General features: G+C 39.7%; 4 protein-coding genes across 6 annotated transcripts; 2 read left to right on the plus strand and 2 right to left on the minus strand.

The window, feature by feature from the left end:
- The first annotated feature begins 1,541 nt into the window (after positions 1–1,541).
- On the plus strand, positions 1,542–8,861 carry LOC116727555 (aquaporin-8). The gene is made up of 5 exons (XM_032575053.1): positions 1,542–1,862; positions 2,356–2,482; positions 2,560–2,774; positions 8,470–8,604; positions 8,686–8,861. The coding sequence occupies exons 1-5, from the start codon at positions 1,612–1,614 to the stop codon at positions 8,729–8,731; spliced, it is 774 nt and encodes a 257-aa protein (XP_032430944.1). The 5' UTR covers positions 1,542–1,611; the 3' UTR covers positions 8,732–8,861.
- Positions 8,862–9,515: 654 nt separating this feature from the next.
- Positions 9,516–10,871, minus strand: hbae5 (hemoglobin, alpha embryonic 5). 2 transcript variants are annotated; one of them, XM_032575059.1, is made up of 4 exons: positions 10,691–10,871; positions 9,922–10,129; positions 9,694–9,838; positions 9,516–9,653 (listed from the first exon to the last, which is right to left on the minus strand). In XM_032575059.1, the coding sequence occupies exons 1-3, from the start codon at positions 10,783–10,785 to the stop codon at positions 9,710–9,712; spliced, it is 432 nt and encodes a 143-aa protein (XP_032430950.1). In that variant the 5' UTR covers positions 10,786–10,871; the 3' UTR covers positions 9,516–9,653; positions 9,694–9,709. The 2 variants fall into 2 exon arrangements, with proteins under 2 accessions (XP_032430950.1, XP_032430949.1); XM_032575058.1 differs by having other exon boundaries at positions 9,516–9,647; positions 9,688–9,838.
- Positions 10,872–18,231: 7,360 nt separating this feature from the next.
- hbbe2 (hemoglobin beta embryonic-2) lies at positions 18,232–19,059 on the plus strand. The gene is made up of 3 exons (XM_032575057.1): positions 18,232–18,337; positions 18,409–18,631; positions 18,752–19,059. Exons 1-3 carry the CDS (start codon positions 18,246–18,248, stop codon positions 18,878–18,880), a joined length of 444 nt encoding a protein of 147 aa, XP_032430948.1. The 5' UTR covers positions 18,232–18,245; the 3' UTR covers positions 18,881–19,059.
- A 2,032-nt stretch (positions 19,060–21,091) lies between these two features.
- Positions 21,092–23,529, minus strand: hbae4 (hemoglobin alpha embryonic-4). 2 transcript variants are annotated; one of them, XM_032575054.1, is made up of 3 exons: positions 23,210–23,529; positions 22,100–22,353; positions 21,092–21,366 (listed from the first exon to the last, which is right to left on the minus strand). In XM_032575054.1, exons 1-3 carry the CDS (start codon positions 23,299–23,301, stop codon positions 21,146–21,148), a joined length of 567 nt encoding a protein of 188 aa, XP_032430945.1. In that variant the 5' UTR covers positions 23,302–23,529; the 3' UTR covers positions 21,092–21,145. The 2 variants fall into 2 exon arrangements, with proteins under 2 accessions (XP_032430945.1, XP_032430946.1); XM_032575055.1 differs by having other exon boundaries at positions 21,146–21,366; positions 22,149–22,353.
- Between the last annotated feature and the right edge of the window lie 658 nt (positions 23,530–24,187).

Raw genomic sequence — 24,187 nt, forward strand, 5'->3', positions numbered from 1 at the left:
CCTGACAGGCTGAGGAACATTTTGTTTTAGTTATTCAAATTATTGTCACCCTGTTAATGAGAGAAAAAATCCACAAAATACTTCAAACTGATAAAAAGTCAATAAATTAAATTGACTGGAAATGAACCAATAAAAATCAGGCGTTGCTTTTAAATGGAGGCTCAAATGAATCCATTTAAAAAACCGACCTGAATGGTTTTTTAATGGTTTCATATTTTAAGTTACGGCTTCTTAAAGAGACAGAGACCCAATTTCAAAATGTCAAATTTCTTTTAAATAAAGTTTTAAATATGCAGCATTTTTATAACTGGGCATGAACTGAGACGTGTGGACGACGTTTTATTAATCATATTTAAAGTCTTTCTAGTAATAATCTGGAGGAAGAAATTAAAAATGTATAAATATTCTTAAACAATAAATGTAACAATAATCAATAACCAGTTGATCAATTGTTGGCTGTTTGGTGACCAGAGAACTCAAGTTTTTTTAATTTAAAATGTTTTTCTTCTGAATATCCAGAGGTCATAAATTGTTGGCTGTTGAAACTTTTATTTTGGAATCTGTTGCAGCTGGAAGCAGAAGAAACATTTCGGATAATAAACGTGACGGGTCTGACATCTTTATGATCTCTGCTGTTGAAAATCTTCAATGAAAAATTGATTCTGATTGTTTTATTGGTAACATAAGGTCACAGAAAGGTCGTAAAGCGGCAACTTTGATGGCAACCGCAACAAACTGTTAAAGTTCAAACGAAAGATCTTGTGAAAAAGTTTTCACAGAAATCTCCACTTTTTGTTTTTGATGTTGGATTTTTTCTTTAAATACGAAAGAAAATAGAATAAAATCAAAAATCTGTTTCAGACGATTTTATTCACTGAAGAAAATAAAAACAACCTGGAAAGTTTTCACACCCCTCCAGTGTTTCAGTTCTGTCTCAAGTTCATGTTCCTTTGACTAGGCCAGTCAGACGATGACCTGCTGGCGACCTTTGGGTCGTCATTCTGCTGCTAGAGAGCAGAGCCCACAGCATCATACTGCCTCCGCCGTGTCTGGCTGTAGATCTGATCTTCTGGTTCTTAAATGCTGAAAAACATTTTTTGAGTTTGAAAAGTCAACATTTTTGAGAAAATGTCAGTTTTTTAGTGTAAATTTCCTCCTGATTATTTTTCTTTCTTTGTTGATAAAATGTCTGACCTGGAAACAGCACAGACTTAGAGTCCAGGCTGAAATCATTCATTCATTCATTCATTCATTCATTCATTCATTCATTCATTCATCTAAATGTTATGAGAGAAATCCTGATGCCTCCAGTGAAGACGTGCAGCAGAGACAGAAACCAGACGGTCAGAAGGCTGAAGAAACGTCGTGTGATTAAATAATGTGAGTCTGATTCCTGCAGACTTTGACTTTTCTAATCTTTTCTGCAAACAGAAACTTTGAGGCTTCGCTTTGGGCCGGAGCCAGAACCTGCAGAACCTTTAATACTCTCTGACCTCAGATAGTCGCTTATCCTTCACCTTTGGATTTTATGAGCAGTCGGTTGAGCTGACAGGTGGAAACAAACAGAAGTTCGCCTCAGTCAGCAGACTGCATCAGGAGTGAAGGGACACCATGGAGAAACTGGAGATGGAGGCTCCAGACTCTTCCCTCATGGACAAACCCAAGAAGCCGATCTCCAGGATGCTCAACAAGTACGAGCGGATTTTCCAGCCCTGCCTGGCGGAGGTCCTGGGCACCATGTTCTTTGTCTTCGTTGGCTGCGTGTCCGTCATTGAGAACTCGCCCGCAGCGGGGCGGCTGCAGCCGGCTCTGGTGCACGGCCTGGCGTTGGCGGTTCTGGTGGCCATCATGGACAAAATCAGGTGACTTTCCTCAGGATTAGAACCAACACATTCTCCTCCGATCATGGGTTAGATGGTTCCTTTCTTTAAGAATCATTTTTTAAAATTCAGAATCGTTCTGCGGTGTTTCGGTCGGTCATCCTGCGGCCCGCCGGGTTTTGTCTCAAAAATGTTTAAAGTTGACAAGAAATGTGAAAATATGAGCAGATAATTATTTGCTATTGGAAGACATTAATAATGATACTAACGAGTCTTAAAAAGGGCAAACATTAAAGAAATGAATGAATTAAACCAAAACAGTTTTTGACTTTGCTGCAGTAGTTAGCATGCTGACACGCTGAGTTTCTCACTAAAGAGACTCTTTAACCATCTTCACTGCTACAGGTGTAAAAAATACCTTTAATACAAAAACAAGCAACACTCAGCCTGGCGGGGGTCACTAGTGAAGCCTGGTGACCCGCCAGGCTGATGGGGAAACTCTGGTTTAGTAACGTTTTTCCTTCTCTGGTTGAAGCGGCTCCCATTTCAACCCTTCCTTCACTGTGGCCGTCTGCCTGTGTGGCGGCATGGAGCTGGCGATGGTGGCGCCGTACCTGGTCAGCCAGCTGGTCGGAGGAGTCCTGGGGGCGGGCATGGCTAAGGTTGGTGCTATCAACATCAAAATGTCCTGATGCTGTTTGGTCGGCAGCAGCATGTGAAGCAGTTCTTCCGTCGCCAGCTGATGACCAGCCCAGAACGCTTCAGCAACGCCAGCGGGGCGGCCTTTGACCTCCTGAGGTCAGAGAGCCAGCTGTACCGGGCGCTCTTCGGAGAGGTGGCCATGACCTGCCTGGTGACCCTGGTGGTGCTGATGGTGGCGGTCAACAGCCGGACCAAAACGCCCTTCGGCCCATTTCTGGTGGGAAGCACCATCATGTTCAACATCCTGGCAGGGTGAGTTAGCAGCATGACCACAGAACCTAATGGGTCATTAACAGGGACACTGAGGTCATTAATAGGGACACTAAGGTCATTAATAGAGACATTAAGGTTATTAATAGGGATATTTGTTGTGTATGATACCCTAGGTCAAATAAAATAATGTTCAAGCAGATAACTGGAAGTAGCACATGGCAACGTTTATTCGAACAGAGGACATCTTCTTCTCAGGTTTTTCAGCTCACCTCTCTTGTGCACCGCAAGAGCGCCACCAATGGCGAAATTGTTAACATAACCAGACCAAAAGTGTCTAACAATTGTAATCCTGGAGGTTCCATCATTTCCTTGTCTGGAACACCACAGCTCCTCCCCTGTAAAATCAATACTTCCCAATCAATTAAACATGTTTTTTTTTTTTTTTTAGTCTTTTTTTTACAAATATAACTGAAATCAAGAAACACTCTTTTTCTTTTTAAACCCTCAATTAGAGTTGCAATTTCAAATTCAGTCTATCAGGAGGTCGCCGGTTCCTCACTGGACGAGTGTTCCTTTCGACTGTAGATGATGGCAAGTCTATTGGTTGATTCCCAACAGTTTTTTCTTCCATCTGTTGATCCACACCTTTGGTTGTATCGAGATCGTCATCATTCCAAAAGTTTCCAGCAACCGAGTCTGTTTGTGTAAAATGAGCTGGATTTCCATTTACACCCAAAATCTGATTTACATGTTTTTTAACACACTTTCCATTCACTTCCACACTGTAAGTTACAGGACCCAGGACCTCTTGTACAACTCCATTCAACCACTTCTCCCCTCCCCTGTAATTCTTAACCAATACAGGTTGACCTACTGTGAAAACTCTCACACGTGGAAGAGTTGGTTCTGTTTTGTTTTGCATTCTCTGAGAGAACTGGGGTCTGATCAGTGACAGTCTTGTTCGAACCTGTCTTTTTAGAAATAACTCAGCAGGAGTTTTTCCTGTAGTTGTATGGGGTGTGTTTCGGTACCCTAAAAGAAAATTTGCAACACAGTGCTCAAGTGTCATACCCCCTACGGCTCGATTCTTTGCTAGCGACTTTTTAAGATTTTGGACTAAGCGCTCTGCTAATCCATTGCTGGCAGGGTGGTATGCAGGTGACTTAATGTGCTGCACTCCATTTTTTTTCAGGAATGACTCAAAATCTTGTGAAACAAACTGAGGACCGTTATCCGTTACAACTTCCTTCGGTAACCCGTAAGCAGCAAACAAATTCCTCAGTGTTTCAATGGTTTTAACTGAAGTAGTAGTATGCATAGGAATAATCTCTGGCCATCTAGCATAGGCATCCATAACTACCAGAAACACCTGCTTGTGGTCCTCTGCAAAGTCCAGATGGATTCTCTCCCAGGGGCTGGCAGCCCATTTCCATTTATGCACTGGTGCAGTACAAGGCATACTACGCTGCTTTTGACAAATGGTACATTCACTGACTTCCTGTTCAATGCACTCATCTACTGCTGGCCACCAGAATAAACTTCTGGCGAGGGATTTCATCTTTACTATGCCCCAGTGGTGTTCATGCAGTTCAGAAATCAACTGATCCCTTAATTTCTTAGGAACCACCACTCGTAACCCCCACAGCAGACAATCATCTTCAACAGTCAGCTCAAAACGTCTCTGAAAATATGGCTTCAGTAACTCATCCTGTACATGTTTAGGCCAGCCAGTTAACACCAACTGTTTCACCACCTTTAACACAGGATCTTTGTCTGTTTCTTTTGCTATCTCCCTTGAAGTAATAGGTAACTCGTCAAGGTAAGATACTTTGTAAATTGGGTTTGACACCACATCCACACTTGGTTTCATCGGTAACCTTGATAAAGCATCTGCGTTGCTGTGTTGCTCAGATCTTTTGTACTGAATCTCGTACTTGTATGCAGCTAGGATTAGAGCCCACCTTTGCAATCTAGCAGCAGCTAGCGTAGGCACACCTGTTTTTGGTCCCAAAATTTTTAGCAATGGCTTGTGGTCTGTCACCAAAATGAATTTCCTACCATAAAGGTAGTCATGAAACTTCATAACACCAAACACTAAACCAAGTGCTTCTTTTTCAATCTGTGAGTAATTTTGTTCTGTCTTAGTTAGCATTCGGGATGCAAATGCAATCGGTCTTTCGCTTCCATCTTTCATTTGGTGACTGATTACAGCACCAACTCCATAAGGAGATGCATCACATGCTAAGATAATTGGTAGCTCTGCATCAAAATGTACCAAAATTTTATCAGATTGAAGAGCCTTCTTTGCATTCTCAAAAGCATTTTGACAGTTTTCTGACCAAATCCAGTCTGCATCTTTGTGTAGCAACGCTGACATTGGCTGGATCAGAGTCGATAAGTTTGGTATAAACTTCCCATAGTAGTTTAACAGAGCCAAGAATGACCTAAGTTCAGTTACATTTCTTGGAACTGGAGCCTTCTGAATGGCAGTTGTCTTTTCCTTCATAGGATGAATGCCGGTGGCATCAATGACATGTCCTAAATATGAAACACTGTCTTGCATGAACTCACATTTTTCTCGCTTTACCCTAAGGTTGTAGCTTTCGAGCCTCTTAAGGACCTCTTTTAAGTTAGTCAGGTGGCTTTCTGCATCTTTACCAGTTATCAAAATATCATCAAGATAGCAGATAACACCATCCATACCCTGAAGTACTTGATCCATTATTTTCTGGAAAATTGCAGGAGCACTCGCAACACCATAAGGCAACCTGTTGTATTGATATAGCCCTTTGTGAGTGTTTATGGTCAGGTAACACCTAGACCTGTCCTCTAACTGGACTTGCTGGTAAGCCTGAGATAAGTCTAGTTTGGTGAATTTCTGACCTCCTGCTAATTTTGCAAACAGATCTTGCGTTTTTGGGAGTGGATACTGATCCACGTTTAACCATGGATTTATGGTGACCTTGTAGTCTCCACATAATCTCACACTGTCATCCTTTTTAGGTATGCACACTATTGGAGCAGCCCACTCACTGTAATTAGTGGGTGAAATAACTCCTTCCGCCTCCAATTTAGTCAGTTCCTTTTCCACAGCTTCTCTTAATGCATATGGAACATTTCTTGGTTTATGGAACTTTGGCACTGCTTCTGGAGCAACATGTAGCTTAGCTTTAATACCCTTCAACTTGCCTAGCTCAGGGTTGAACACTGATGCATACTGAGCACATACATCTTCCACTGTTTCTGGAGCTACTCTGTTCACCTGTGACCAGTCTAGCTTCAACTGGCTAATCCAGTCTCTACCCATCAAAGCAGGGCCTCTTCCTTTCACTACTAACAGTTCTAGTTTTTTAGTGGTCTCTTTACATTTCACTTTTGCCACAAATTTACCCATCAGCTGTAATGACTCTTGGCTGTATGTTTTAAGTACACAGTTTGCTGAACTAAGTTTGACTGATTTAAATCTGCGCTTATACAGATTTTCAGATATCACTGACACTGCGGCACCAGTGTCTAGTTCCATCTTCACTCTTGAACCATTTACACTGACATACACATAATAAGGCTTTACAATGTCCCCATTACCTGTGTTCATTTCAAACAGACCATAATCTGGACTGTCCAATGTCTGATCTGGAACCGTGTCAGAATTTGGTGCAGCTTCCATCTTGCACTGAACCACAACATCACTGGCTGCTCTGTCTTCTCTGGCTTGATGTGACAGAAATTTGTTGTCATCTGAATCCCCTTTAAACTCCTGCCTGTTGCCTGGATCTGCATACTGGGGCGCACCTTCATGGGGGTACTGCGGACCGGGCCAGCTGCAGACATCCTGCTGTTGGAGAACGCCGACATCATGGCGCTGCTTGAGAGCGCTGGGTCGTCTCTGAATATCCAGATGCATGGTTCCCTTGGTCGTACTCGAACGGCCTCCTTCTTTGCGTGTTCGACAGACTTTTGCTATGTGTCCCTTCTTCTTACACTCATGGCACTCGCTTTCTTTAAACCTGCAGTCATTTGGGTTGTGACTTTTTCCACCGCAACGATAACAGGACTTCCCGGTAGCTGTATTTTTCTCAGCTTCGCGGTATTTTGTTTTAGCTTTCTTGTCCACTACATGAGCTTTGAAAGCTTTCTGTGCAAATTGCTGTGCACTGTCCTTAGTTACCTCAAAGGATTGCGCCATTTCTACAGCCAGCGGCAGCGTCAAGTCTTTGGTGTGCGCGGTGCTGAGCAGCCGATCTCTGAGCTCACCGCTCTTTACACCACAGACGAATCTATCACGCAGTGCTTCATCTAAGAAAGTCCCAAATTTACATGTAGCTGCTAATTTTCGTAAACTAGCCACGTACTCACTGATCGTTTCGTTGTCTTTTTGGTTTCTTCCGTGAAACTTGCACCTTTCTGCAATAAAGTTCGTCTTTGGTACGTAGTGCCTCTGCAGCAAATCCACCAACTCCTCGTAGCTTTTCTCTGACGGTTTATCTGGAGCACATAGGTCCATCAGCAAGCTATGGGATCTTTTCCCCACCACCGTGAGAAACACCGACTTAGTTTTCTCCTCTTCAGTGTCCAAGTCGTTTGCCGCAAAATACTGCTCGAGACGCTCGCGGTAGTTATCAAAACTTTCCTCACTTTCCTCGAAGTGAAAATCTTCTGGCTTTCCAAACGCCATCTTTGTAGCTCTGGTTCGGCGGTCCTTTCACTCACCAAAACGCTCGGCTTTTACGGTCCCGTGTGCCTCTATGGAGCCGCTCCGTCTGCGGACTCTGTGCCTTCCAACTTGAAACATCCCATCCTCGTCGCCAAAACTCTGTTGTGTATGATACCCTAGGTCAAATAAAATAATGTTCAAGCAGATAACTGGAAGTAGCACATGGCAACGTTTATTCGAACAGAGAACATCTTCTTCTCTGGTTTTTCAGCTCACCTCTCTTGTGCACCGCAAGAGCGCCACCAATGGCGAAATTGTTAACATAACCAGACCAAAAGTGTCTAACAATTGTAATCCTGGAGGTTCCATCATTTCCTTGTCTGGAACACCACAATATTAAGGTCATTAATAGGGATATTAAGGTTATTAATAGGGATATTAAGGTTATTAATAGGGACAATAGGGTCACTAATAGGGTGATTAAGGTCCACCATGACTCATTGGTGACCTTAATGGTTCTATTAATGACCTTAATGGTCCCATTAGTGACCTTTATGGCCCTGTCAGTTATGAGCTTGTTCCTTCCATGTTGATAAATCCATCATTTTGGTGAATAATGAAACAGAATCAATATAAAACTGTTTTATCTTTTCTAACCATAATATCATAAATGTTTTTGCTGATATCATAATTTCCCTTAGAAACAAACAAACCTTGAATTTTCTGACCAACCTGGTTTATTAAGATGGCGCCAGCAGGGGGCGCTGAGTTCTGGGGAGTTTTAAAGAGACGGAGCTAAATTAGCAGTGAAGAAGCACTAACCCTTTAAATCTTCAGCGTTATTTAGAATATGACTGTCATTTGCAACATATAATAGAGTGTTTCTTTTTCTTCTGCTTGTTCGACTCAAAGATCACATTTCAAAAAACATTTATGATCAAAGTTTTGATCAATAGTTCCAAAATATGTATAAAATTAACTTTTTCTCCTAAATATGGAGATCTACCGTTATCTCTCATCATTCACAATTATTTGTAGGTATTTTAATGAATAACTAAATTCTGTTTTATGGAAACACAGAGCTGATATTTCAGGAGCTTGTATGAATCCGGCCCGAGCGTTCGGTCCGGCCCTGGTCACCAACCACTGGACCTACCACTGGGTTTACTGGGTGGGGCCCATTACAGGCGGGGCGGTGGCCACTGCTCTGGTCAGGTAACGCTTTGCACCGAAACTGTCTGATAAACCAAACCTTTAGGAAAAGCTGTGACCAGCTCGTCCTTCGCTCTGTTTCAGGCTCGTCCTGGGAGATCAGAAGTTACGAATCGTCTTGAAGTCATAATTCAGCTCTTTATTGTGGTGGAGGTATAAACTTTATCTCTGCATACTTTTGACTCATATAATGTTTCATGGATGTTTTTGACATTGGCAACCGTTGATTTATGAGTAATAAAAACAGAAGTTAATGTTTATGGGGAACAGTTTCTAAAGTTACAGTGAAAAATTAAAACAATAATTCTGTTTATTTAGGTGTTCATCCGTCAACGTCAAATTTTCACTGTATTATTCCCAGATTTATGAATGTCAGAGTCACAAACTAAATATTTCATTCAGAAATTAAATATTTAGTGAAGAAACTAAATATTTAGTTTCCAACTAAATGCTTATCTGAGCTAAACATTTGGTTTTCAAACTAAATATTTAGCTCTGACTAAATATTCATTCTCTTAATTTAATATTTATCTCCAAATTATTTATTTTCTAAACAAACAATTTAGCTCAGACCTAAATATTTATATCCAAGCTAAATGTTTAACGAATATGCAAATTAGCCTGTTGATAAGTGGAAGTGGAATATCAAAATAAAAGCTGTTTGGGGGATTTTAGGATCTTTATGTGGACTGGCAATACTGAAATGTTGCTCAAGTAACATGTTAATATATATATAAATTATACATAACTGTATATAAATCTGTAATGAAATTATAAATAAATGATATATAAAAATGACTTTATTACATAAACACATTTTTACTCCTTGAAGGTAAATAAATGATGTTTAACAGCAACATGTTTGTCGTTTGTTGGTTATGAGAGGAAAAGTGTAAATAAAAGAAGCAGACATGTTGGGTGGCAAGCAGTTTATTGCTCTGTCGGGTTGTTCATCGTGCTGCATGATGCTGCGTCGTGCTGCGTCATGCTGCATGATGCTGCGTCGTGCTGCGTCATGCTGCATGATGCTGCGTCGTGCTGCGTCATGCTGCATGATGCTGCGTCATGCTGCATGATGCTGCGTCGTGCTGCGTCATGCTGCAGCGGCTCAGCGGTATTTCTCGGACAGGGCCAGGGCCACGTTGGACAGGAACTTGTCCAGGGCGACGTGAGCCTCCGGGGTGAAGTCGTTGGGGAACATGGTGGCGATCACCACCTGCAGGCACTGCGCCAGGATCTGCGGACAAACACACGTCACGTCACACCCCAAACACCGGGAAGCAGCGGGCCGAGTCGGGTTGGGCCAGAACGGGTCAGAACCTTGAAGTTGGCCGGGTCCACCCTGAGCTGGAAGGCGTGCAGCTCGCTGAGCTCCAGCAGGCCGCCGGACAGGTCGTCCATCTTGGCCACCGCCAGCCCGACTCCGGCCATAATCTTCTTCCCGTGCTTCGTGACGGGACCGGAACCGGCGCTCAGGTCCGGCCAGTGGGAGAAGTAGGTCTTGGTTTGGGGGTACACAGCCAGCATCCTGCCAGGAGAACAGGGGTCAAAGGTCACAAACACAAAGTCTGAATTATGGGAAATTTGAAGACAGAAAAAATGAGATTTACTGGAGGAAATGAAAATGTTTGATTAACAAATAAAATTCAGAAATACTTTATTGATCCAAAAAGAAAATGAAATGTTATTGTAATTCATAATACATTTAATTTTCAGAGAGTTTTTGTAGACACTGATGGCTGCAGGCAGGAAAGATCTCCTGTAGCAGTCTGTATTACAGCGGCTCTGGGGGAGCCTCTGACTGAAGAAGTCAAATCAATCTTTAAGAATTATTAAATATTACATTTCCTGACTCTGTGCTGCGTTTTATTTCAACCTGCTGCTGAGCTGAACGTCTTCAACTCTGAAATGAAATCTTTGCTGTGGTTGTCATGGAAACACCGTCAGAGTGAAAATTAATATTTCAGCTTTAATCTGCGATCTGAACTGAAACAGAGGAACAAAATGACTTCCTTTTCTAGTTCAGTGGATCTACGTTTGCTTTACTTGGTTCTGGTTCTCCAGGTGCGGCCGGTGTCGGGTCACCTACCTGGCCAGAGCTTCCGCCCCGATGGCGTCCGCCCCCTTGGCGATTTTGGCCCACAGCGCCTTCACCGCAGCCTTGTCCTTCTCCGTCAGACTCATCTCTGCTCGTCTCGGTCTCTGCCTGAATCCGACGTTTGTTCCCGGTTCCGTTTAAATCCCCTCGGCCCGGACGTCCCTCCCACCGCGCCGGAGCCAAGTCGCCGCTGACGCAGATGGCCCGGTCCGGCCCGCCTGATAGGAGGCCGGGTGGCGGGGCGCCAGCAGCGGGGCCCCTATCAGCGGCCGGCATCACGGGCGGAGGCGTAGAAACACCATCAGGAACAAACGGCTTCCTGGAAGCAAAGATAGAAAAACTGTTAGAGAACGGCAGAGGTCAAAGGTCACAGCCAATCAGAGAACAGCTGAGAGACGGTAAACACAAGACCACAGAAATTATACATGTAAAACTCATGAACCATCAAGTATTAAAAGTCTTTCTGGAGTCAAATCCGTTTTGTGACGTAATAAAATCATAATTCAAATAAGAAAATAAATAATAAAAATAAAATCCTGATCAGTTTTAACAGTTATTCACTTTCAGTTTTTCTGAGCTCAAACGTCTTGTCTCACAGTCAGACACGATGGAGGCAGCGTCATGCTGCGGGGAGGCGCATGAAATCATAATAATAATCAGTTTTCTGGTTCATATTCTCCAGTTTGATCCTGTTTTCTGGAGGATTTTAATAAACTGGAAACGTTTTATTTCCTGATTTTGATCTCAACATTTTATTCTGTTTCAAACATTTTAATGTTCAACATTTTTTCATTTTATGTCTGAAAAACTACAAACAAACTTTACTTATTTCCATGAAACCAGAGACCAGAAAAATGATCCTGAAAATGAAACGGATCAAAATATGTAAAGTTTTTAAAACTTATTTTAATGTTTCTTTGTTTTTTCTCCTCAAATAAACTGAAAAAAGTGGAAAAATGATGAACAAACTAAATGAATTAACAGAATAAATAAAGTGTTCAAAATCACTGAGGATTTCTTTTTAGAAATAATAATACATTTTTATTTTATTAAAGTCCCAGTGAACCATAAACATATTAGTTTATTTTCTCTAACATTTAATCATATTAATATTTTATGATGTTAATAAAAGCTGCAGTTAAAAATCCTCTCAGATTTCTTCTCAGATTTTCTCTGATTGTATTTTTTTTATTGCTCATTTTTGGCTCGACTTATAAATTTATTTGCTATCTTTGCTCCAAACTTGGCCTGCAGCTTTTATCAGGGAGTTCAGGTTCTGGTTCTGGTTCAGAACCAGACCCGCCTGCAGAGGGGAGGCGGTGCAGATAAGAGGCGGCTGGGCGGGTAGATAACAGCTGCAGCAACAAAATGCTGCAGCAACAAAACCTTCGACGAAATGAAATGAATCGTTTTTAAGAAACTAAAAACAAAAACTCCTTGAAATATTAAATAAAAACCAGATGATGATGATTATAATATCACTCTAATGTTTTGTTTTGATGTCTGTTTTATTAGTTTTAATGTTTTAAAATACTTTAGAAATAAAATGGAATTTTAAAAAATAGCAGCGGCTTAATAATTATTTACTATTTTATTTTTCTTATATAACATAAGTGACCAAATGAACTTGATGTCCATTATTATTATTATTATTACTATTATTATTATTATTGTTATTATATTTTGCGATAATGTTTTTAAATAATGTGCTCCATTAATCTGCAGCTGTTGGTTTTTCTCCAGAAGGAGTAAAATTATATTAAATTATATGAATTCATATTTCTGCTTTTTGTTTTCAGGCATAAAAAATGTTGAAATCACTTCATTAAAATCAAATAAATAAAATTATCATCATGTTTTTATGAATTGATTATTTTAACGATGGAATTTGACAAAATGTCATTTTCTGTTTCTGGTTTTTACACTGTTAGACCTTTTATTGTAATTTTACAGTAACTTGCTGGCAACACTGTTGCCAGCAAGTTACTGTATTTACCATTCTACAGTACCTTTACTGTTATGATATTTCACAGTTAATTTTTACTGTGAGTGTGCTTTACAGTTATAACTGCATTACTGTAAATGTAGTTTATAGTATAATACTGTCAGGTCTAAATACCTATTAGAGACAATTTAAACAAATACAGGAAAGACAAGAGAGTTAGATTCTGTTATACTCGCGAGGAGAGCAGACAGAGATGTGCTTTTAGTCACAAATCTCCAACCACTCTGCAACACATCTGTCTGTTCCTCTCTTTTATTGATCTTTAGGAAACCCTGCCACACGGGGCGCTGCAACTCTAAAAGGGTGGAGTCAAAACATGGTTGCAGCGCTAAATAACATTCACTAATCTAGACACATGTTATCTATACTCTAAATCTTTCTTTCTCCAGACACGTTGCATAGCTTCAAAGCAACGGCTTTGTATCACAAAGAAGCACAGAGCAGAGTTTATTGTCAGGCATGTAAAACTCTGCTGGGAGCAATTAACACCTCTGTCTTGTAGGAAGTCCTGCAGGGCAACAGCTGCTAAGAGTAGCTGTTACCTCTATTTCCCAGGGAAGTCTCAGGATAGAATCAAAGTTATTTAACACACAGAAACATTATCTAAAATGTAATTACAAAGCTACATGATACAACAAATATTTGATAATTACTAATACAATTTTCCTAACAAATACAGTAATTGTATTTTATAGTAAAGCTGGTCTACTGTAAACTTGTTTCACAACATAATGTCAGAGTTTTACTGCAAATTAAAGTTTACATTTCTTTAAGATAAGAATATTTTACCATAAACCGAAAAATTTCATAAAAGAAATTTTAGTCCAAGTACTGTGAATAACAGGCATTTATTTTCAGCAGATTTGTAGAAATAAAATCCATTTACATATTCGCAATGTCATAAAAAACAATGTCACAATACAATATAATGTGCTGTAAAACAACAAAACCATAGAACACATTTCCTACATCAGAAGAACTTTTATTCCATTCGTCAAACAAAAGCAGTGGGATCCATCTTGTGGAAGCTGAACTGTAAAGAATAAGACAGACAATGTGGGAGGTCATGAGATGGTCAGGAAGTTATCTACATTTTCAAATCGACAGGAAGTTGACAAATTAAGCTGAAGTGACAATGTTCACATGCATAAAATCTTTGTCATAAAGCAGCATTAAGTTGATAATTTGTTTTAAAGAAAAAATCAATTGGACTGAAGTGATAATAGAAGCTGCATAAAGAATGAGCAGGACTGGCTTCACTTCAGGTTTTTGGATTGTTTATGGCAAAAGCAGTCAGTCAGTCAGTCTTCAGTAATTCAAAAGATTTTAGTCATTTTGTTGGTGCTGATGGATTACTGCAAAGGTGTGCCTAATAAACTGAAAACTGCATAGTATAAAAATACACCACACTTAAACGACTACACACTTATACATTTCTGTGATTTATTAAGAGATGCAGCGACATCCACTTTTTACCACGGACACAGAAAAGATGCAGGCTACTCTAAAGGGCTATTGTGTAGGAATCACATGCCATTTATAAATAATCATTAAAATCAGATTAAAAAGGCTAAAGTAAAGTCAGAGCATGCAAGATAGGAGGAAAAGACAACAAAATAATAAACATTTACATTTGGTAAAATACTTACCTAGTTGGAAGTCCTCCATTCAAATTCAGCAAGTTGTTGGAAGAAGGTGGTGATCTGGGAGTTGACACTGACTACTTTCCTCTTGACAAGACTTCCCGTCTTGCGGCTTGTACCGACTTTGGCTGTGCATTTGGTACCAACATCTGGATTGATCCTCACAAAGAATCTTTTAACAGAAATAAAATATATTAATTGTACTTTTTTAATGAAGACGTACAATACAGCAATCAGCTATGGTTCTTCATCATCAGTCAAACTGTCATTAAATTTAATTCATAAATGGCTTGGTGTAGAGTACTTGCCGTTGTATCATCTCCAGCGTGGTGGATGCTGACTCCTGATACTCCAGATTGAAGACATAATATGACCCAAAAAAGACAGCAAGGACGCTGGCAAAGTCATGTAGTTGCTCAGGCTGGAAAAATACCTTCTCCTCCATACTGACCATCCACCGGGTTGCAGACATCAAGCTATTTCCTAAAATAGACAAACCCTTGTCAGGCTAACGCTAGTGAGTAAAAGTACAGACTACCATAACAATTACATACATTGCTACGAAAAAATTATAGTGATAGAAAATATTCCTCTTACCAAGCATGATTACCCTTGGTGTAGTGGGTAAGGTCATTTCCATTTCAACAGACGTCTTGGTGGAAGACACCTTTAAAACATAAAAGGAAAACTCTCTTAAATATGAATTACTGGTAGTAATTTATATTTAAAGGGCCAGTTCACCCAGATTACAACAGGTTTTTGAGAACCTCATCCCGGAGACTAGACTAGACTTTACCCCTACATCCTGCTACCACTCTGAAACAGCGGATGTGAATGACAGTTTGTGGGGCTAAATGCATTTTTTAAAGCATTACATTCCACAAGTGTTCAGTCTGACTTCTGCAATGGCGGTGACTCCTGTGCATGTGGGACCTGAATGCAGAAAATGTTCTGAAGGAAGCAGGACATTGCTCTATTCCACATGCAAACCGATAATTAGCTGTGTGTTGATGTTTCTTCACATGACTACAAAATTCTGTAAATTCTGAAGTACAAATGCTGCAGAATTTACACCTGTACATAGTTGCACCTGTTAGTACTGACTTAACTTTAAATTTACAGGAGCATGGTTTAAACATGTGAACAGTCCTTATATGTAACCAGGGTTGGAAATTAACTTTTTTGTCCACCTGCCACTGTGGCTGAACCAACTCAAAAAATAACAGAAACCACTTTAATGTTTTTCACCTTTGTCCTCATTTACAGACTCTTATACACTATGTTGGAGATGTAATGGTACTTTAGCAGGCTAACCAGCTGTAGCAAGCTCAAAGTTATAGATTAGGTTAGCTGCTCCTCTACATTTCCAGACTATTTTGTGGCTTCAAATATGTTTGAAGAGCTGTCTTTTTACCTGTTGTCTTGTCTTTTGAAGAGATTAAGCTATGTTAGCAGTCAGTAGGACAGAACTGAACAGCCACTTGGAGGGAAAAAGCTTGGGAGTTAAAAAAAAAGGTCATCTGAAGAAAAGAAAAAAAAGAACAAAGTTAGAAATTCATCCTTGCTGACCTACGTAGCTAATCTGCACTTTTAACATTTGCAAGATCATGGTTTAAACAAATGAACAGTCATTAGATGTAAAAAAAAAAAAGAGAAGGGGGGGGATCAATTATCAGTTAAGCTTATATTGTTCGACAAAGGATGTAGCAACAATGCTAACAGACACTCAGCACTGAGCTCATCTCAACCCAAAGCCGCCCGAGGAAGATTAAGCGGTAAAAGTCAAGCTAAAACCTTCAGCGGTAAAATTAGCACCTTTGCTAACGTTAATTCCGAACCAGCTCAAAAAGTAAGACCATCATATTTTCCTATCTTTCACCTCATTTACAGACACGTAACTTATAAGGTTGCAATATGCCAGTTATATAAAACACCAGAGTTAGTAAAGGTAACGTTATTTTACCAGGCTAACCAGCACAAACGAGCTATAAGTTAACGTGCTATAAGTTACGTTAACTCCATCTAAAATGTACATTTCCAGACTAGGTTTTGGCTTCAAACAGTTTTCTAAGAAGTGGTTTTTTTCCTGTCTTGAAGAGCTGAAGCAGTGTGAGCCCACAGCACGGAGACAGAGCTGCACTTGCACTTGGAGGGAAAAACTTCGGAGTTTAAAACAAACGTCATCAGAAAACAGTTGGAAGCGAAGCCACGCTTGATGACGTAGCTAGATAAACTGCATATTAATGTTAGCTAGGATGTGAACAAAACAAAAGTACATGCTCTCTTTCTGCCTTAAAAATATGTTAACCACTAAAGGAGTAAAAATACAGAAACAGGGAACCACGATGAAGCAGCTATGATGACCGTTGGAAATCAAATATAATTCTTACTGTATATTATAAGTACAGTACCACTACTGTAATGTGTAAACAGTAAATTACTGCAAATTCAAAACATACAGTAAATTACTGTAATACTATGTACTATACCCATAATGCAATGCAAACTACAGTAACTACTTGTAAAGATGTCTTATGGTATGGTGACCAAACGTCCGTATTTCCCGGGACATGTCCGTATTTCACGTCCTGTCCCGGGCGTCCCGGGTTTTTTAGAAAGTGAGGAAATGTCCTGTTTTTTAAATTACCTTCATTGGACCATTATATTTACAGGCACTAGGGCACTGCGCACGGCCCTGCGTGTGACGTAATCCCTGAGCCGCGTCAGTGCGGGCAGCCCTGTTCTTAATCAGAAGATAGATAGCGTGGCTGTCAGTACGAAAACAACATACGAAAGCGCAAATGTATGTTTACCTACTATTTACAAAAGAGTTTCCCCGCTTTCAGACCCCCCCTCGCTACAACGTGTCCTGGTTTTCCCAACTGAAAATATGGTCACCCTATTTATGGTAGTTTTACTGGGCATTTTGTGGTATTTAACTGTAAAAAATACAGCAAAGGCTAACAGTGTATGATGACCGTTGGGAATCAAATATAATTCTTACTGTATATTATAAGTACAGTACCACTACTGTAATGTGTAAACAGTAAATTACTGCAAATTCAAAACATACAGTAAGTTACTGTAATACTATGTACTATACCCATAATGCAATGCAAACTACAGTAACTACTTGTAAAGATGTCTTATGGTAGTTTTACTGGGCATTTTGTGGTATTTAACTGTAGAAAATACAGCAAAGGATAACAGTGTATATTTTGATGTTTTTATATTTTTATATTTTGATGTTTTTATATTTTTATATTTTTAATATTTTAATATTTTGATGTTTTAATATTTTTTTGATGTTTTTATATTTTTATATTTTGATGTTTTTATATTTTTATATTTTGATGTTTTAATATTTTTTTTATTTGTTTTTATATTTTTATATTTTGATGTTTTTATATTTTTATATTTTTAATATTTTAATATTTTGATGTTTTAATATTTTTTTGATTTGTTTTTATATTTTTATATTTTGATGTTTTTATATTTTTTTGATTTGTTTTTATATTTTTATGAAGTAAAACTTTGTTTCTCGTGTCTGAAATGTTTCATAATAAACTTGATTGAGTTTATTTATAAAACGGATTGAAAGAAATAAAAGTCATTAAAATATTTGTGTCAACTTTATTATCTGAAGTCACGTTACATTAGAAGATATCAGCAGTAAATGTGACTCGGTTCGGATCTCAGTCCAGGTTTTTCTGGTAAGTTCTGGAGCGATGTCCGGTTTATCTCCAGCCAATCAGCGCCGTCGTTTCCAGCCAATCAGCGGCCGCCTCCTCAGGGCGTGGGGAACCGCGGGGCCGTTAAATGGACCCGGTTCGGCCTGCGGATCCATTCAGCGTTTCTCTTTCAAGCCTGAAGCAGAAGAAAGCCGACAGCAGCCGCCATGGTAGCCTGGTCCGATCAGGAGCGCAGCATCATCACCTCCATCTTCTCCAACCTGGACTATAACGATGTGGGCCCCAAGGCTCTCATCAGGTACCGGTCCGGTCCGGTTCGGTTCGGTTCTCCCAGCCTTCCGCACCCTCTCACCGCCTCTCTGTCCCCAGGTGTCTGATCGTCTACCCCTGGACTCAGAGGTACTTCGCCAGCTTCGGTAACCTCTACAATGCTGACGCCATCAAGACCAACCCGAACATCCAGGCCCACGGAACCAAGGTTCTGCACGGCCTGGACCGCGCTGTCAAGAACATGGATGACATCAAGACCACCTACGCCGAGCTGAGCGTGCTGCACTCCGAGAAGCTGCACGTCGACCCGGACAACTTCAAGGTAGGACCCGGCGCTCCGGCGGCTCCCTGCACACCCAGCGTGCGGGACCCGGCGCTCCGGCGGCTCCCTGCACACCCAGCGTGCGGGGAGCCGCTGATCTGTTGCGTGTTCCTCCCGCAGCTGCTGGCTGACTGCCTGACCATCGTCATCGCCGCCAAGATGGGCTCCGGCTTCACCCCGGAGATCCAGGCGACCTTCCAGAAGTTCCTGGCCGTGGTGGTGTCCGCCCTGGGGAAGCAGTACCACTGAACCCGGCGGCGGCGGCCCAAACCCGGGAGCAGAGCTCCGCGCCCGGCCGGGAAGCGACTCTCCTCTGGGAAGAAATAAAAGCTGAGAAAAAGCAGAACGTTCTCCTGACTCCTGTTTAAACACCAGAACCAAATGTGACATATTCATGTTGCAAAAAATAAAATGAGTCCATGAATCAAGTTTTATTCATTTCAGCGACGAGAATTTCACTTTTGGATTATTATTATTATTATTATTATTATTATTATTATTATTATTATTATTATTATTATTATTCATTTTTCGATTCAATCACTTTTGTGGCGCTTAAAAATCTAACAGAAAAAAACAACTTTTTTATTATAAATCTTTATTTTCCAACATGAATTAGTTGAGAACAAATTCTCATTTTGAACAGCGACCTGCTCAATAATAATAATAATAATAATAATAATAAGCTTCGGTTCTAAGACTCTGAGCTGTTTTCCGTTTGGGGTCAAAATATGAAATATCAAATAATTCAAAATATAAACAAAATAATATATTAAAGTTTTATTTTTATATAATTTGAATTCAGTATAATAAATCCAAACATAACTGAAGTATTTCTGGACTGTTTGATTTATCTGTAGTGCAATAATAATTTTAAATAAAAACATCCATCAATCAACGATCTAATTAGCAGCTTGATATTTGTTGTAAGTAGGAAAACTAAAATGAATTTCATAAACATATTTTGTCCCACCTCTCTAACCTGAACGTTGCAGTTGCTGGTTGGATCCAGCAGGAGGCGCCATTTGGATGAAACGATCAGTTGATCAGCAGAGCTTTGTTTATAAAATCCAAATAAGTTTTTAAAAATTCATTCATCAGGAAATCAAATCAAATCAGAAAAAAAACAAGTTTAATAGATCTGGAAAAAAAAAAAACTGTTTTTATGAAACATAAATTCTCCTTTTAGCTCCAGAGACAGTCAAGGACAGCGCCGCCTGATTTCATATAATAATGACAATATCATAAATAATATCATAAATAACATCATAAATAATATCATAAATAATATCATAAATAATATCATAAATAACATCATAAATAATATCATAAATAACATCATAAATAATTTGAGGAATAGGAGCTTCTGCACCCGGACAAAGCTTTTTCTTTTTCTCTTTCTTCTTAAAAACATTCATAATTTATTAAAGCTCTAATAAATTTCAGTTTTCTATGATGTTCAGATGAATGATTATTATTTATTTATTTCATACTTTGCTGTAGATTTATTACAGATCCCAGAAACTAGATCTTCATTTTCAACACATTAACGTGTTGATTTATTGACTGTAAGGTGACGTCACCTGCGAGCCGCTGGCCAATCAGCTCCGCTCTTTAAACGCTGCTGCTGTTTTCTTCCTTCTCTGTCTGGTTTTATTCAGATTTCTTCTTCTGCTCTGCTGCGTTTGGTTCTTCAACCACAACCTGCAACATGACAAAAGAAAGTTTTAAGGTCTGGAAACAGATTCTCAATTGGATTTAACGCTAAACTTTGACTAGGCCACAAAAGCCAACCTTTTCACTTTAGCTCAGACTGGAGGTTTTTCTGCAGGAAGCGTTCTGCTGATTGGCCACATGGTGGTGCTGTTGCTTAATTTACTGTTTTTTCTGGTTCTTCAAACTTGGCAAAGATTTGTTGGTTTTTAAAATCTTCAATATGATCAAAAGTTATGATTGTCTGAATTCCTCATCCTGGTTCTTCTGCTGGTTTTCTTTCATAACAGATATAAATGTTTTTATATCTTTTGGCCTTTACATTAGTTCACATTTTGGTTATCTAATTTCCAACATGTGAATAAAGTTTGGATGGAAATAATTTATGCTTTCAGTGGATTAATGAAGTTTGATAAATTAGTCCGTTTTAATGCATTCAGTTTCACTAATAGTTCTTTAATCTGAAATGTTTATGTTTCTGCATAATCCATAACAATAAAGGTTTGGGACCGAGCACACAGCCCTGTGGTCCCTCACAAACAAGCTCCAGGAAATTAGAATAAAATATTGAAATCTGAATATTTTAATACTTGTGCTTGAGGTTAGATTTGTTGTAAAATCAACATGAAAACAATTTTCGTAAAATGTAATTTTAAAAATCTTTTTATCATCTCTAGTTTATGTTCATTAAACTGTAATTAAATGTGTCAGCATAAAATTTAATAAACATAATCAGCATTTCACCAGGAGACACAAAGAAACGTGTTTAATAAATGTTTATACAATAAAACCAAAAATGACTCATTTATGCTGCAGTTGTTTATTATAACAAAACCCATAAAACAATAACACATCATTTACATGTACATATGATCTGGAACGGTGGCTGAGTCTCATCTGTATTTCTCTGAGAGAACGGCTGCGAAGGCTGACAGGAACTTGTCCATGGCAGCGTGAGCGACCGGCGTGAACTCTGACCCCAGGTAGCAGGCCAGCGTGACCAGCATACAGTGAGAGAGCAGCTGCAGGAGGGAGAGAGAGAGAGGAGCAACGAATGAAACCTGGAGCAGAACCTGGACAGCACAGCAGCGGCAGGAGAAACATTAACTGACATTTCAGAAAAGAAACAGGCATGAAAAGGTTTTGATTTATTTATATTGTTTATAAAAACTGGCTTGAGGTCTGAAAGTACAGAAGATAGAAGAATAACTACGATCCACTCCGGTCTATTATTTTATTTATTACCAAATAAATATAAAAGATTTTTAAACATAATATTTCTACAAACCTCAAAATTCAAAACAGAAATTTGTCTATAAAAACTTTTTCTGGATGTTTTGCTCCATTTGGCCACAAGGTGGAGCCAAGCCAACCTCCGTGTGTGGAGCCCACAGTGGGTCCTGAAGGCCCGGCATCCTGCATGCTCCACTTCCTCCCTGCTGGTGGCAGTAACTTCCTCCTCAGCAGGTCAAAGTTCATCTAATGAGTCATTATTGGATCCAGGTGACTTAAACCAGAAAGGGAACCGACACATGCAGGATGCCGGGCCTCCAGGACCCACTGTGGGCTCCACTGAGCCCGGGAACCACGGTTTGAACCGCCGCAGAGACAAGTATTTTCTGACGTTTTAAAGAAACGACTTTCAGATTAAAGTTTAAAACGCCGTCAGCCTGGAGGTGAAACTGTGAGAAAGTCTCAGGTGTGTTCCAGGAATGTGTCTGTCTGGAGAGGATAAAGTTTGTTATAATTACTGACCTCTGACCTCTGACCCTGACCACAGACCCCAGCCTGACCCCAGCCTGACCTTGAAGTTGGTGGGATCTATCCGCAGCTGGTAGGCGTGCAGCGTCTGCAGCGGCGCCAGCGTGACGGTCAGCTGGCTGATGTCCTTGGCGCCCTCGGCGATGGCGAGGACGATCTTCTTCCCGTGGGAGGAGAGGTGGGCGGAGCCAGGGCTGATGTCCAGGTGGGAGAAATACGTCTTGGTTCCCGGATACGAAGCAAACATCCTGCAGGACAGAAGAACAGGTTCATGTCCAGGTCCAGACTTTGGTGAGACAAAGATGAACAGAAATAATTTAGTTTAGTTGGAATCTAAATATAATGTTAATTTTTCAGTCATGTTTTCATTTTTTGTGGACATTCATTATCCACAACTTAATGAATGTAACAGTTCTAAACTAAATATTTTTATCACAAACTCATCATTTAATTTGCAAACTAAATATTTAGCTCCAAATTAATATATTTTGATTGTAAACTAAGGATTTACTTTGAAAGTAAATCATTTGAAAATTAAATATTTAACTCACAAATTAGTTATCGTTCATATTACATATTTACTTAGCTATTTAGCTTGCAAACTAAATATGTAGATTACAAACTACATACTTAGGTTCTAAACTAAATACAAATAGTTTGTAATCTACTTATTTTGTTTACAAACTAAATATTTAACTGTTGCTACATATTTAGCTAAGAGGCTAAACAATTAGCTTGGATCCATATGGAGCAGATGGATACAAGCTGCATAGCTTGCAACCTGTTAGCTAATCATTAATTACATGTTTAGTTTACAAACTAAATATTTATCTTGTAAACTAATTTGCTAACTAAATATTTAGTTTGTGAATTAAAGGTTTTGTTCTGAATTGTGACATTTATGAATTGTTGAATAACTTGGTGAATATGATTTCACCATGTTCTATTTGGGTTCTAAATAACCCAAATTATTACTGTTCATTTTTACAGTGTAACAAAAACTATCCCAGACTTGAACTATTCCCTCCACAGTCATAAAGACAGAGGCTCAATGCTTCTGTAACGTCACTTCATCACACATGAGTGGGTAATATTTCGCCGTACCTGAGCAGAGCTTCAGAGCCGATGTCTTCGGCCACCGGAGTCAGACGCTCCCAGATCTCCTTAATCAGCTTCTTCTCCTTCTTGGACAGCATCCTGCCCCAAGTCAGCGAGGTACAGACTCTTCCCCGCGGTCGGTTCAGCCTCAATCAACCATTTTATCACTGCGTTAGCTAAACTGACCCTGTAACTAACTTGAACTAACTTGAACTAACTTTAACTCAGTCAAACGGCTGAAAGGAGCCAGGAAAACCAGATGAAGGTCAATAATTCCTGTTGGAGGGAAAACGAGGCGTGAAGCTTCAGCCTTGTTGTTCCTCTGTTATCAGACGGCGCCGGGCAGGGCGGGGGGCAGGGCGGGGGCCGCAGCCCCTGCTATCAGAACCTTCTGTGCGTCATGCTGCTCCAGTAGCTAACTGTGTCGCGTCTCCTGGGAATTACCTCTAACCGAACTGAAGCCTCATCCAGGTTATTAATTATTGGTATTAAATATGATTCACCTTTAGTTAAAATATCTCACCTGAAGAAGCTCCTCAAGGCTGGAATAAAATACCAGACTTAGACTTAGACTTGTACTTTATTGATCCTTTGGGAAGACTCCCTCAGGAAATTGAAGTTACCAGCAGCTCCCAGGCAAAAAACAAAGTTAACACACTCTAAGCAAAGGTGCAAAAGAATACAAAATACAAATTAAATACTAAGGTACACACTAAATGTGAGTAACCAAAACCTTAAATTATGCAAGAAAAACCTTAAATTATGCAAGAAACAAGGAATAAGAATATAGAATATAAGAATATAAGTAAATATAAATACAACGCAAAAAAATATAAGAATTTGGCGGATAGATTGACCAGTGATATCGTATTGCACTATGTGGTTTGACCTGATAAATATGGAGAAAAATACAAGGGGTCACTCCTCCTTCCACCCTCTGTCCTGTGTCACCTGCCCCCCCAATGAGGAATTGTACAGTCTGAA

The sequence above is a fragment of the Xiphophorus hellerii genome, chromosome 10, assembly GCF_003331165.1.
Source record: "Xiphophorus hellerii strain 12219 chromosome 10, Xiphophorus_hellerii-4.1, whole genome shotgun sequence".
Taxonomy (NCBI): Eukaryota; Metazoa; Chordata; class Actinopteri; order Cyprinodontiformes; family Poeciliidae; genus Xiphophorus; species Xiphophorus hellerii.